We start from the raw sequence: 15467 nt of genomic DNA, 5'->3' as shown, positions 1-15467 counted from the left end.
ATCTGTGACTGTGTGTGTGACTGTATGCTCATACCATAGACTGTATGCTTAAGGTTAAAAAAGTGTCTCTCGTCACATAGTTGAATAGAAACTTTATCCTTGATCAGACGTGTGTGTGTCTCTGTAGGTGTCTGTTTGTGTGTGTGCACTCATACAGTTTATACATATGTGTGTGAATGTGTGTGCGTGCACAAGTGTGCGTGTGCTTGTGTGCTGAGCATGCATGCATGTTGGACTATATTTAATGTTTCATACTGCTAATGCTCTTATCTTAAGCCTCTTACTTAACAAATGTGTGCATCAGTGGAGTGGGTTTAGATGTTTAGCCTGCCAATAGGCCCGTTTATTTTTATCGCCATTGGGCTTTACATCAGAATATGCACAACATAATTGTAAATGTGAAAATAATGTGTCTGTGTATAAATATAGATATAGAGAGATATAAAGATATAGAGATAGAGGCAGGCCTTAACGGAAACCCACAGTTAGTGAAAAGAGGTTCTCCGCCAAGGCTTTAAGTGGCTATAGTCAGGGCTAGTCTCACACTCTCAGGAAGACTGTGTTCCAGCTAATGGCTGCATAATGACTGAAGGCGCTCTCACCACGTTTGCTTCGCACCCAGACACTCTACCCATTCAGCCAAAAACCAGGAGGCCGACCGACTCTTAAGGAATGAAATGTTGAGCCTCACGGTGCTTAGCTAGCCTTGACGTCTGGCGGAGCGTTGTCTGTGTCCTCTCGTCTGGAGTAAGTTAGTGTGGTTGTACAGCATGTGGTGCTAGACATATTAAAAACATCCTCTGCTCAGTTCTGTTGTGCTGAACTGCCTGCCCCCCAGGGGAACCGCTGTGCGGTCGGGCGGCTAAATAACATACTACCAAGCGCACGGCGCACGCACAAACATATGATCCGATACGCGGGTTATTATAAAAGGCCTTGCACATCACCCCATGTGCATTCATAAGAGTGTGTGTGTGTGTGTGTGTGTGTGTGTGTGTGTGTGTGTGTGTGTGTGTGTGTGTGTGTGTGAGTGTGTGTGTGTGTGTGTGTGTGTGTGTGTGTGTGTGATACTGAGGGTACAGGTGGTTGTAAAAGCAGGCATTGGTAACACCTTCACACCAGATCAGTCTTGTTTTAAGCACACTCACTGACACGCACACGCAGAGACTGATACACAAACACACAACACACACACACACACACTCATTCATCGGTTACCCACGCATGTAGCAAATTCTTCTACAAAACATCTGCCCACACAAACGAAGAACTTCTTCCCCCACGCACCACACTCTGCAGCGACCTTGTGTTAAAAAGATGTGTGTGTGTGTGTGTGTTGTCACTGTGAATATACACATGTATGTATATTTGTTTGCTCAGTTGTGTTCACAACGATGTTGTGACGATATTTTCTAAGCAAAAAGCTTTTAAAACACAAAATGCCACAGATAAATGCCTTGACTTTAAAAGCTTTGGATAATAATATATATTAATGTTCCTCCGTGTGTTCACAGGCTTTCAGTGTGGAGATCTGCCAGGGCAACCCCCTCTGCTTTTATTGCAAACTTTATTTTCGTATTTTATAGCCTAATTTCAACTGCGGAAGAGGACTCATCTCTAAGCCCATCTCCTAATATCTCCTTTCCTTTCCTCTCCTCCATTAACCGACGGCAACTGATTCGGATTGCTATTCTAGTGTGCCGTATAAACATTTTAGCGATCGATATTTAACTCATGGCTAAACTACTTCTTACTAACTGAGCTTGTTGTGCGTGTGTTGGCGCCATGGTTCCGGCACCGCTGACCGCCTCTGGAAGGAGCGATCCTTGGCAAGGGTCCTTGTCAGGTTTCCTGCCCCCTGGGTTTGGGGATTTCTTCCCTTAAAGTCCTTTTACAGTGCTTATGGGGCATCATATAATGGGGCTCTGTGAAACCCTTTGAGACTGTTGCTGTGACTAAGGGGCTTGACTAATAAAGTTGAATCTCTCTCTCTCTCTCTTCTAGTGGACGTGAGCACGGCGGCGGTGCTCCCCATGCAGGTGCCCCCTACCACCCCCAACATTCTCCCCATGGACCTCCGCATCGTGGACCACCACCATCACCACCACCACCCCCACCACCACCACATCCATCAGGCCCATCAGCAGCAGCACCAAGCCCAGGCCCCCCACTTCGGCCTGGGACCCCCCGCGCCCCCCGCCTCCACCACCTCCCCCACCTCCTCTGACCCTGGGGCTGGTCAGGTACCAGGTGAGTCTGTAGTGGGGGTTGTGGATCAGGCGGTTTATTACCTGGTTAAGGAGTTGTGTTAAGGTGTGTGTGTGTGTGTATGTTGGAGGCCAGAATGTGTGTGTGAGGTTAAGGAGCTGTGGGGTTGTGTGTCGTTAAGCAGCTGTGTGTGTGTGTGTGTGTGTGTGTGTGTGTGTGTATGGTTAAGGAGCTGTCTGTGTGTTTGGTTAAGGAGCTGTGTGTGGTTAAGGAGCTGTGTGTGTGTGTGTGGTTGTGTTCAGGGGGTGGGGAACAGCAGCTACAGGAGGAGCTCCTGTCTCTGAAGCACAAGCAGCAGGTCCAGAGACAGCTGCTGATCGCAGAGTTCCAGAGGCAGCATGAACAACTGTCCAGGCAGCACGAGGTGCAGCTACAGGAACACATCAAGGTAAGGAGCCTCCGTCCTCTCATCTCCTCTCCTCCCCTTTCCTCTGGGGCCTTCTCCTCTTCCTCTGAAAACGGATTAATTTCTCATGTTCTCTACTTTCCTCTTCTCTCCCTGTTTCTCCTTTCTTCTTTCCTCATCTATTTTGTGTGTGTGTGTGTGTGTGTGTGTGTGTGTGTGTGTGTGTGTGTGTGTGTGTGTGTGTGTGTGTGTGTGTGTGTGTGTGTGTGTGTGTGTGTGTGTGACCTAGCAGCAGGAGAGGGTGCTCTGTGTGTGTGTATGTTTGCTCTTATGTGACGCAAGCCTGCTAGTGTAAATTGATCTGTTAGCAATATTATTCTGCTACGTTACACGGTCGCCATGGGAACGTCAAACACACGTACACACACACAACGTGTTTCCTAGTTAGTTAAGTATATTGAAGCCATTCTGCTATAAAGGCCCCACTGGCTCTGCCGCGACCACACAGTCAGCCAATCGGCAAGAAGCAACAGAAGCTAAAAATAACCCTGGCCCGTATTGACCAATCATAGAGCTTGCCTGGTTTCTAGGCTCTTGCTGGCTCTTGGCTCCGGATGATGTCAGTTTGTTAAGGTGGGCTCACGTCCCGTTAGCTTCACTCGTCAGCCTGCACAATACAAACATAGCCTTTAAGGTAGCACCTCTTTGTCCTGTGTAGACTGTGGTTAAGTGTTAAATGCATTTTGTCACTGTCTCGTTGAGGTTGGACTGATTGTGCTGCACAGACTATAATCCGTCCTTCCGTGGAGTGTGTGTGTGTGTGAGTGTGTGTATTGAGCGGATGCGTGTGGTTGTACCAGATGGTGCAGTAGACGCTACCTTTCTTCCTCATCCTCCTCATCATTGTGGTCAACCTATCAACGATTGGTTATTTTATTTATTTTTCCGCAATGCCTGGTGAATGATTGAGGTGTAGTTAAGAGCAAAACATGGCATCTCAAATGGCCAAAGGGAAGAGCTTTGTTCAAACTTAATATCCATTTTGTCAATATTGTTAAGCCTTTTGCAGTATAAACAAACTCAGGAAATAGATATTAGAGTAATAAGAGTTATTCCTAGCAACTCATCATGATTTCTCCTCTTCTCTCCGTGTCCGTTAACTCCTCCACTCCTCTCTCTGGTCTCAACGATACGTCTTTCCTCCTCCTCTCCCACACAGCACCAGCAGGATCTGCTGGCCCTGAAGCACCAGCAGGAGCTGCTGGAGCACCAGAGGAAGATGGAGCGCCACCGCCTGGAGCAGGAGGTGGAGAAGCAGCAGCGGGAGCACAAGCTGCAGCAGCTCAAGAACAAGGAGCGGGGCCAGGAGAGTGAGTCCCCTGCAGCGAGGACGTCGCGCGTACATCAGGACGGACGCGTGCACGTTGACACAGCATTGTTGTAATCACGTTAACATTACATTGTTATGGTCACATTTACATTATGTCGACCATGGTCACAATCACATTAAAATGACGTTGTTATGGTCACGTTCACATCCCATCATAGTAAATCCCCGGATTCAGATTAACATCACATTGTTAGGATCACGTTCATATCCAATCACAGTACAGGGTTGTGATCACATAACATTACGTTGTTATGGTCGGATTCACATCCCATCACAGTAAATCCTTGCGATCACATGCACACTACATCACAGTGAAGTTATGACGTCATGATCACGTTATTGTTACGTCGTCATGGTAACATTCACATGACATTCACATGATTGTGTTACATCGCCGTTAACACACCTTTAACAACATTTAACACATTTTAACAACGCGATCAGTCACAACGCCTGAGCTAGCCGCTAAAGGAGGAACCTTGTGTGTGTTCCCATTGGAGGGACATGCGACAGAAGCGTAAAAACTAGTGACCAAAGCAACACGGGTTGCGCTCCAATCCGAGTGAAGGGAGATCGAAATGATCACGCCTCGTTGCGTCAGCAGATATCACTTGATCGCCGCGGCAACGCTCCCAGTCGAAAGGCTCTGGGTTCGAACCCCTTGTCTGACGCCTCACATTTAAGGAATCCCAGAGCAATATGGCCTAATCTCTACTCTGTGTATTGGCTAACTGTGAACAAATGATTAAACAGTAATAGTGCTGGTAATGGTTGGATTAGTGGTATATCAAGCTGCCATCTGCCCGTACATGACACTCTCTACGCCAATCTTCAGGTGTCCCTCTGTGTGATCCCAGCCCTGGACACAGGGCTCATAAACAGGGGAAGCTTTGTTAAGTGCTGCAGTAAATTGCCTGGAAGGGAATCTCATCAAAGCCAATTTGCCTCAGTGGCATGGAGCACATATTGGAATGTCAGCAATTCCAGTGTCAGTGTGATTTAGAGTGGCTGTTTTAGCGCTTGTCACTTTCTTGTTTTCTAAATGACTCCCGTCTCGCTGGGGTTCCGGTAATTGACTGTCTGTCGCGTTCGAGCCCGGATGTACTCTGACGTTGTAATCCTTCCGGATATAACCAGGATCCTGTTGCCATCTGTACCCTAATATCAAAGACGGCTTTAAGTAAACAAGTAAAATACCAACATGGTCCTAAGATTATCTCCTGTCTCTTTTCTTTTCTTCCTCTTCTTGTCTCCTTACATGTCTTTCTATCTGTTCTTCCATCTTTAATCTTGTCATCTGTTTCACTCCTCTTTCTCTCTTATCACCTTCTCCTCTCTCTGCTCATCTCTCACTCCTCATTGCCTTATCTTCTCTTCCCTCCTCTGCATCTCCTTCCCTAAACCCCTCTTCCCCCTGTCCCCTCTTTTCATCCCCTCTCCTCCTCTAATCTTCCCATCCTCTCCCTCCGCCTCCCTCCTCTCCCCCTCCTCCCTCTCTCCACTCCCCTTTCCTCTCATCCTCTTTCCCTACTTCTCTTCCCCCTCTCCCCTCTCCTCTCCCTCCCTCTCTCCTCTCCCCTCCCCTCTCCCCCTCCTCCCTCTCCCCTCCCCTTTCCTCTCATCCCCTCTCCTCCCCCTCTCTGCTCCTCTCTCCATCCCTTTCCTCCTCCTGTCCACTAGGTGCGGTAGCAAGCACAGAGGTGAAGATGCGCCTGCAGGAGTTTGTCCTGAACAAGAAGAAGGCGTTGGCCCACAGGAGCCTGAACCACTGCCTGCCCAGCGACCCACGCTACTGGTATGGGTGAGTCTCTCTCTTTCCCTCCCTCCCTGTCAGTTAAGGCTTTGTATGTGTTGAAGGGTTTCTTTGGTCTGCGTGTGACTGTGTCACATGGGCGTAATATTACTGTACCAAAGGCCAAATCCTGCCGTCGCCGTAGCTTACTAGTACCTCTCCAAAACTATAACTAGCCATCGGGAAGTCGAATGATAAACACAATCGTGGGTGTAGAGACCCAGGGGGTAGCTATGTCAGCTGTTTAACACAGATGTATAATATCTCATTATAATTCAACATGAAACATCTCTCACTGTCTGTCTGTCTGTCTGTCTGTATCACTGTTTTTAAAAAAATATCTTTCTATGTCACTCTATGTGTGTTCCCTAATCAGACCAGCATGTGAAGTGGTAGTTTATCATTATCCTTCATGGGAAACAAAAAAAAGGGGGATTTATCATTCCATGTATTCTCTCTCTCTCTCTCTCTCTCTCTCTCTCTCTCTCTCTCTCTCTCTATCTCTCTCTCTCTCTCCTCTCTCCCCTCTCTCTCTCTCTTCCCCCCCCCCCCCCCCCCACCCCCCCCCCCACCCCCCATGTCTCTGTTGTGCTCTGCTGTGCTTTACTCAGCGTCATCTCATTCAGAGAGCTAGGCGTGCAGTGTTGGCTTTTCCTCAAGTCACACATTGGCAGTCTCTTCATTTTCTTAATCTTGACTCTCCATTCTTTCACTCCTCCCCTCCCCTCTCTCCCGTCCCCCCTTTCTTCAGCTGTCCTTCATACATTCATTTATTTGATAATTCAGACGGACGGAACTCCGCTGGCTCAAAGTCAAAGCTGAAGATCAGAGTAGCAGCACAAGAGAATGAGTAAATCAGTTGCACTCTTTTTTTCGATGCCTCTGTGTTCCTCTGCCTCTTTGAAAGCTCCATCTCCCCTCTCTGTCAACTCCTCTTGTCATGTGGGGCTTGCCGTTCACACCTTAGCAGGGTTTTTTCCATTAGCGTCGACTGTGTTCTCCGAAAGAAAGTCCTGGTTTCAGGGGCATTTCTTCCCTTGATGTCAGCTCCCTGAATGTCCACTGATGATGCAGTTAAAGTGTTCTCTGCTGGTCCTATTCAAGAGAAAGTCCTGGAGTGGGTGAGGGAATAGAATATCTAGACGTCTATTAAGTTGTTTTAGGTTTGGAGTGGTAGATGGACCAAGCCAGCTTATCCCGTCGATCAGACCGGGGGCGTTCTGCTTCCTGCAAAGCGCGAGGCCGGCACTGCTATTTTTGTTAGGACCTATGGTTTAAAAGAAATGGCAGCCTGCTGTGTCTTTTGTTTATTTTAACTAGGCAACCGCCGAATCACTGTTCTTATCCTAACCGCTATTTAAACATTTATCCTCTATCTAAACATTGTATAAGCATATAGCCCCGGGATGCAGCAACAGCCAGCACTGGTTTCTCCTTCCTCCATGTGGTTAACACTTGTTGCGTCCCCACCACAGAAGGCCCGCCTTCCAATTAATCTGATTGGACGAAAGAAAAAATAAGAAGATTAGAAAAATTTTAAACTATGCAAAAAAATATGCGGTGCATAGAGTGGAGAAAAGGGGAGGCACTCCACAATGCAAAAGCAGCGAGGAAAACATTTCACTCTCATTGAAAACGGTTCCAAAAAGCTGCCCCCAGCTGCTGAAACGCGCTCTCTCTGATCAGGACCTTTACTCTGGTTTGAGTCACGGTAGATTCCTCCCACTGGGACCTTCTCATTATGGAATGGAGCTCCTGGAATGGAACCCAGAGCTTTGGAACCCCCTCTTCGAGAGGTCCAAATGTGCTCGCACAGTGTTCCAACACACAGGTAGAATGCGACCGCAACACCCAACTGTAGAATGTTGGCTGGAGTGAAGAACAAGAATAGTCTACCGGCAACCGCCAGCAACAACCACCCACGGGTACGGCACCTGGCCCCATGAGTTTGTTTAGGCTTTGTCGGAGCAGTGTCTAAGCAGTGTGACGTGGGAGGGTTCGAAAGTCTGAACAAGAAAATCAAAATTCCCTGCTTGGAGGTTCCATTACATAAGACGTATCAGGGGTTAGAACTCTAGGGGAGGGGTCCATTGTGGGAGGCTCCATTACGTATGGAGTACTTCGAACCTAAATGTTATTCTGCCAAAACCAGGTAACGGCCTCACCGAAACCACTTTGTATTGGGTCTTTAGACGGCGCTGATTTCGGTTGTATTTCTTCTTCTGCAACAGGAAAACTCAGCACAGTTCTCTGGACCAGAGCTCGCCGCCGCAGACCGCCCTCTCGGCCTACAACCACTCGATGCTGGGGATGTACGACTCGCGGGACGACTTCCCCCTGCGCAAGACAGGTAACCTCACTCACCATGGCAACCGCTTTACTATCATTACCTCAGGGGCCGGGTTGTTAAATGTATTTTAACACCGTGGTTGGGACTCAAGCGGTGATTAATCAGGGTGGGGGGGCTTTAAGGGGTTTAAATGGCCGCCTGGGATATCCTGGAAAAAACTTTTTTATTTTAATGCTTGAAACATTCCCCCCCAAGGACTTTTTCAATTAATTTGAATTTGGTGAAAATGGCCACAATACCAGTGTACCTCAAATGGAGCGTTCAGTACATTGTTTAATATCTATATTTCCTTTCACGCCTGCATTAAAAGCAACTATTGGTTAGATTTGTCCAAAAGCCCCACAACATCACTGAGGAACTCAGTGATATTATGTCTTACGGTGGAACGTTGTACATTTCAGCGCCATGTCTACGTGGAGATGGGGTTTGCTGCTCTGTTTGACTGCACACACCATCCCTGAACACGTTGTAAATGTGACCATTAAATGTGATTCCATGTTCATTTGTCTGGATAAGCAGCCGGTGTAGCCTGAGAGTTTGCATGCAGAGCTAAAAGCCTTGTGCTCGATAAGTTTTGTGGAGCGGGGAGATAAGGAGGATTGCTGGGGAGATTTGCATACACATTGATTTGGTCACCACGTACGCGCACAGACAGACACACGGTCACACACAGACACACACACAGGCGTAGACTCCTGCATACTTGTAAAACTCATCTCGCACACACACACACACACACACACACACACCCACACACACACACACACACACACACACACACACACACACACACACACAACACACACACACACACACACACACACACACACACACACACACACACCGAGTCCCACACAAATGTGACCACACACACATTAAAATCCAAAGTCGCATACTACTGCTCAACACACACACACATACACACCCTCCTGGCGACTGGATTTGAAAGTGATGATGATGATGATGATGTTGATTGGTGTGGGGGGGGGGGGGCATGCATGCACAGCGAGCCACGCGTAATGAAGTTAGAGATCAGGATCCGTTAGTTGGGTAGGCCGGTGATCTTACAGCATGGCCCTTACCGCGGCGACCGTTGTCGTCACGGTTGACGTGGCTCTCTTTGTCCCGGTGACCCGCTGCGTGGGTCCCCGAGTCGTACGTGGATCCATGGGGTTAATCGGCCTCTTGTGTGGACTGCCGGGCCGTGGCGGCGCTCCAACACAGTTTCCTTGTCCCGCTCAAAGAGGCTTTGTGATGCCGGAGCACAGAGGGACACTTTAATACCGACACAGGAAGTGGACGGAGCCCAGATGACGTACGCCACCACGCTCCCTCCGTCTGTCTGTCTATCTGTCTGTCTGTCTGTCAAGCACGCCCGCCTGCACAGGCACGCACGCACACACACGGCACGCATGTACAGACACACCAGCATGCACTCAGTCACTCGCCCACTCACTTACACACACTCCCACACATTCACATTTAAAGTACATTTGTTCTCTCTGTCGCTGCCTCTCTTGGTCTCTCTCACACACACACAGATTCACACACTCACACTTGCAGAAAGGGATGGACGTTTTTCAATTGTTCTTTCCTTATCTTTAATTCATCGTGGCGTTTCACTCACCCGTCCATAAAGATTATGTTTCAGATGAATATAGGCATCCATTACATCCCAATTGACTGCTTACAGTTTAGCTTGAAGTCACTCTACGATCGCTCATTTTCCTCTACTTCTATTTCTGTGAATAACAGAGGCAAATCAAGAGATGCAAATCCAGACGTTATATTGGTCTGATCAAATACAATATGGAAATGCAATGCATAATTATCATCGCCTAAAGCATCTTCTACATTTCAAAGTTGAGTACAGTCAAATTAATCATAAATGAGTTCAACTCTGTGTCCAGACCTCTTACCGTTGGCCTCTTTATAATAGAACAACCGAGCACAAACGCTCTTCTCCTCAAGTATGGTCTGTCCAGAAATCCATCCATCTGCTTTCTTCAAGTACTGTCTGTGTGTTTGTGTTTAGATTATCATCTGTTATTCTATACGGTGTGGTTAGGGCTGTAGCCAGGGAAGTAGTGCGGTGCGGGGTCCGTGTGTGACACCAGCAGATGTCCCACACGGCGGACACACAGGGGAGCAAGTCTAAACTGAATTAAGGATGCACTCATCTGGGTTACCTCATGGCTGGCTGCGTCTATGGGAGTGGTGCTTGTGTTTGGTTATTATCGGTTGTCCTATTCGGTGTAGTCGGTCCATAAAGGAACATAAAAGATTCATCCGGACATGTCGTTTCTGGGAAGCCAAGGCTTGCTGCCGATGAGCTTCAACAAACTACTCTATTGATTCCCATGAATCTCTCTTCTCCCTCCCTCTCTCCCTCCCTCCCCCTCTCATGCTCCCCTTCACTCCCTCTCTCTCTCTCTCTCTCTCTCTCTCTCTCTCTCTCTCTCTCTCTCTCTCTCTCTCTCTCTCTCTCTCTCTCTCTCTTTGTATGTCTCTTGACCGCTGCACATCCATCAGCGGGTGCGAGCAGCTGATCGATGTGTTTTAGATTGGACGAAACACTTCCTGAACGTCCTCACTCTGAAATATTAAGCGGCTCTTTAGTGGCCCTAATCAGGACCGAGCACGCTAGCTAATTGCTAGCGGTTGGCTATTGTGGATAGCAAGCGTACGGATGGACACAACACGCTTGGTCATGTAATAAGATTGAGAGAGAGACGGAGCGAGGGAGGGGGAGCTATATGGATAGACAGATGGATAGCTGGAGATAAATAGACAGAGCGAGAGAGATTGAGAGAGACTTAAAATAGATCGAGAGAGAGATGGATAGAAGAGAGGGAGCAAGTAACCAACAAATAATTCCCATTTAAGTTCTAAACCGGCAGAGAGGAATTGAACTGCGATAAGTGAGCACGTCTTTAGGGTCTATGAGTGGTAGACACAGCTACAGCTTGGCCCTGTTGATGTAGACCAGGGTATGCTGGGTGAGGATAACAGACGTACAGAACCAGGACTCACGGGTCGTAATGGGGTGGGGCTCACCTGCTGCGCTCCTTGGGAGGAGAGTAAGCAGAGAGAGAGGGGACAGGGGGGTGAGAGACAGAGAGAGAGATGAGGGGGGATGGAAAGTGAGGGATAAGCGGGCAAGAATGGGAGAGAGAGAGACTGAGAGATGCTTCAGAGGAGCGAGTGGGGGGGAGGCTTGGAAGAGGGAGGGCAGTGGAGCGTGAAGAGAGCGAGAGGAGGTGTGGACGGAGAGGGGAGCGGCAGGGCAGAGGAAGAAGTGGTAAATTGGATAGACGGTAGGAGGGTGGAGGTGAGAGAAGGAGAGAGCTAAACTAAAACGACCAGTGTCAGCAAAACACCAGCCTGTGGCCTCCGCTGTGTGTGTGTGTGTGTGTGTGTGTGTGTGTGTGTGTGTGTGTGTGTGTGTGTGTGTGTGTGTGTGTGTGTGTGTGTGTGTGTGTGTGTGTGTGTGTGTGTGTGTGTGTGTGTGTGTGTGTGTGTACCGGCTTGTCATTTCTCTGCCTGGATACAGTTAACACCTGTCAAAGTCACAGTCCAAGGTGAACAGCCCTGTGGCTAAAACACACACACACACACTCTGATTTATTTAGCAAATAAACTGTGATCCCTTGGCCTTGGGAACATTATATAGAGCTAAATGTCATCCCCTATGCCAACTTCATATAGTTGACATCAGGGGTTGTTGACTTATCAGTCAGCACTCTCAAGCATACAGGAGTGAGTTTAGCGCAGTCTATGGCTGGTAGGTTACCTGACTGGACATTAGGGTGTTCTCATTGGGAATTCCTCTTGCTTCAACATTACAGATATTTCCAATGACAAAAGGCATGATAACCACTTCCAAGCCACCATTAAGATTATACTTTTCGAATCCCGGAAAGGAAATGCTGGTGTAACAACAGCATCAAGTACAGGAGAGTAGCAATAAAATAAACGGTAGTGTGTTGCTGGAGTGCATGAAGCCAGGCATGGCATTCGCCTGATTAGCATTCAGTGGTACGTGAGGCTAGCTGAGTTTTTGGGCTGTGGACAAATATTTTCCTCAACCGCGGCGGCGGCTAATGAGGTTAGCGTGAGCCGCGCTCCGACCTGAGCATGTGAATCCAGTGTTAGGGTCACGCGCAGTTCATCCCGAGCTAGCTAGCAAGGAAAAAGTGTCTGACACCGGAAGCATGTGAGAGAATAAGAGCTGTTTGTGTCTGTGGCATTCTCAATGGTGGGTGGGGTGGGGGCTGTGGTCCTCTGCCTGACCTGAGGAGGTTCCCAGAGCATGGCCCTCCTAATCTCCTTCGCCTCGTCCTCCTCTCTTTCACCCCACCCCTCCTTTTCTCTTTTCCCCCCTCCTCCTCATCTTTCTCCTCCTCCTCTTCCCCCTCCTCCTCATCTTTCTCCTCCTCCTCCTCTTCCCCCTCCTCCACATCTTTCTCCTCCTCCTCTTCCCCCTCCTCCTCATCTTCCTCCTCCTCCTCTTCCCCCTCCTCCTCATCTTTCCCCTCCTCCTCTTCCCCCTCCTCCTCATCTTTCTCCTCCTCCGCTTCCCCCTCCTCGACTCTTTCTTCTCGCCTGTTCTTCCTCCTCTCGCTCTCCTCCTCATCATTCTCTTCTGCCTCCTCCAGCGCTCTGCTATCCAACTCTCTGCTCCCTCCCCCTCCTCTCCTCTCTCCACCGCCCAATGTTCCCCTGCCCTCCCTGCCACCTCTATTCTTGGACATCGATAACAGACTTGTTTGTTTGTACCCCAACACCAACAAGTATAGACTGCAACACAAACACACACAGAACAGGCACACCGATTTATTTTCTAATTGCGGCTTCGTTATTGGACTGCGGTGGTGGCGGTGTCATTAACCCGCAGGTCGTCCAATCGCAGCTGCCAGCTGGCCGGGACCGGGCGACATGATCACAGATACAGTCATGGTCGGGCACCCTCTGCGTCCACCACAGCACAAGGAGCAGTGTCACGCGAGAGAACACGCTTTTCAACATGTTGATTGGTTTTAATCAGGTGTATGTGTCAGCTAGAGGGAGGGGGGGGGGGCTTGTTTGTCAGATGTGCATTGCAGCGTTGTGTGAGTTTGGGAGAACAAAATGTATCGGAAGACATAATGAGGACAAAATGTATTGGAGCACTTAATCAGGGCATATTGTATCGGAGGACATAATGAGGACAAAATGTATTGGAGGACTTAATGAGGACATAATGTATCAGAGGAATTAATCAGGACAAAATGTATCGGAAGACTTAATGTGGACAAAATGTATTGGAGGACATAACGAGGACATAATATATTGGAGGACATAATGTGGACATTATGTCTATTAGGACATAATAATAACGTTTGATCTTCGCTAAGGAATACATTTTACAGTAAACCCCTGACTGGTGCATTCTGGGTAGCTACCTTATCCTGTAAGCCAAGCCTACTCTATGTTTATATAGCAGCATGAAATTTTATATTATAGTCTGGGAAAATATATTGTATATTTTATGTATTCTAGGTCTCCTTGTGTTCCTCAGCATTTTAGCCCAACATGAGACTGATGTGTGCCTATAATTATAGATATATTTTATATTAATTATTTATTTTATATCACCTCCTTTGCGTCGGTGCCCAACCTGAAGCTGTGGTCTATATATATATATATATATATATATATATATATTTGTATTTATATATTTTACATTAATTTATATTTTTTATGAATGATCTTTCTCTCCTGCTCAGCGTCGGAGCACAACCTGAAGCTGTGGTCTATATATATATATATATATATACATATATACATACATATTATATACATATATTTTACATTAATATATCTTTTTTATGAATGATCCTTCCCTCTTCTCCTCAGCGTCGGAGCCCAACCTGAAGCTGTGGTCTATATATATATATTTGTATTTATATATTCTACATTAATATATCTTTTTTATAATGATCCTTCCTTCTCCTGCTCAGCGTCGGAGCCCAACCTGAAGCTGCGGTCCCGGTTGAAGCAGAAGGTGACGGAGCGGCGCAGCAGCCCTCTGCTCCGCAGGAAGGACGGCGCCATCACCACCGCCAAGAAGCGCTCCCTGGACATGGCCGGTGAGATGGGGCACCCTACCTGAGGTTTATTTAAGAACCAGGCGGACAACTGATGATCTGAGCTTCCTTGAGCGGCTGCTAAACCCGTCTACCTAGTGGGGATGTTTCCAGACTAGGACAGCCCTACAGCGCAATATTATCTTCATTAGCACGTGTCAGGGAAGCTTCCGCACAAATTAGGCACAGATCTTCTTCTCTTGTAGAATCAGCATGCAACAGATCAAATATTAATTCTTCTTCTCCTGTAGAATCAGGGTTTAACAGATCATTCTCTTCTTCCGATGTAGAGAAACAGTTTGAAAGAGCTTTCTTCTTCTCCTGTAGTATCTGTTTGTAACACATCATTCTCTTTCTTCTCCTTTAAACAAACGAGTAACAGATCTTTCTTCTTCTCTTGTAGTATCCGTTTCCTGCAGATCATTCTCCTCTCCTCCTAGAATCTGTGTGTAACAGATCATTCTCCTCTCCTCCTAGAATCTGTGTGTAACAGATCATTCTCCTCTCCTCCTAGAATCTGTGTGTAACAGATCATTCTCCTCTCCTCCTAGAATCTGTGTGTAACAGCGCCCCTGGATCCGGACCTTCCTCCCCCAACAACAGCTCCAGTAACATCCCCCACGAGAACGGATTGCCCATTTCTAGCAGCCCGTGTGAGGTAACCACCAACAGAAGTGTGTGTGTGTGTGTGTGTGTGTGTGTGTGTGTGTGTGTGTGTGTGTGTGTGTGTGTGTGTGTGTGTGTGTGTGTGTGTGTGTGTGTGTGTGTGTGTGTGTGTGTGTGTGTGTGTGTATTCATAATATATAAATAAAACGTATATTTGAATAGCACTTTCCCATTAAAACAGTTTCAAAGAAGATACAAGTTGCTTGAAAAGTGGTTTACAAAACCGCATTACAATCATAATAAAACCGTCTCCTCTAAAAAACACGGAGTGTTATTGTTCATGGATAGGGTGGAAAGAAAAAACGGTAGTGCAACTGACGAACGTGACCTGATGGATGAAGGGAGATGTTTGTGTGCTCTTGTGTTAATGTGTGCCGACCACGAGTGGAGCATAGGCCACACTATAGAGGAGTCCGCCTATTGAGCGGGTTATTGACGTCCTTGTATAGACTGGAGGTGGAACATACTTCAGTCTTCCCCGCTCGTGTCCTCTGAAATCGAACCGGCCTGCTAACCCTCCTCTTCGA

At 47.6% G+C, this 15467-nt stretch overlaps 1 protein-coding gene across 4 annotated transcripts in view; it reads left to right on the top strand.

The window, feature by feature from the left end:
* The window catches only part of hdac4 (histone deacetylase 4), a 102818-nt gene that overhangs the window by 48077 nt on the left and 39274 nt on the right, over nucleotides 1–15467 (top strand). For 3 of the 4 annotated variants that reach the window (XM_056580356.1, XM_056580354.1, XM_056580358.1), the window contains 7 exons: nucleotides 2005–2250; nucleotides 2511–2656; nucleotides 3834–3984; nucleotides 5685–5805; nucleotides 8028–8146; nucleotides 14149–14277; nucleotides 14826–14932. In XM_056580356.1, the coding sequence (XP_056436331.1) occupies nucleotides 2005–2250; nucleotides 2511–2656; nucleotides 3834–3984; nucleotides 5685–5805; nucleotides 8028–8146; nucleotides 14149–14277; nucleotides 14826–14932 (1019 nt within the window). The remainder of the gene's footprint in view (nucleotides 1–2004; nucleotides 2251–2510; nucleotides 2657–3833; nucleotides 3985–5684; nucleotides 5806–8027; nucleotides 8147–14148; nucleotides 14278–14825; nucleotides 14933–15467) is intronic. The other variant, XM_056580357.1, reaches the window with a different exon arrangement.

The sequence above is a fragment of the Gadus chalcogrammus genome, chromosome 20 (genome assembly GCF_026213295.1).
Source record: "Gadus chalcogrammus isolate NIFS_2021 chromosome 20, NIFS_Gcha_1.0, whole genome shotgun sequence".
Classification (NCBI taxonomy): Eukaryota; Metazoa; Chordata; class Actinopteri; order Gadiformes; family Gadidae; genus Gadus; species Gadus chalcogrammus.
The sequence above is the reverse complement of the archived record's forward strand: the minus strand, read 5'-3'. Positions and strand labels throughout refer to the sequence as shown.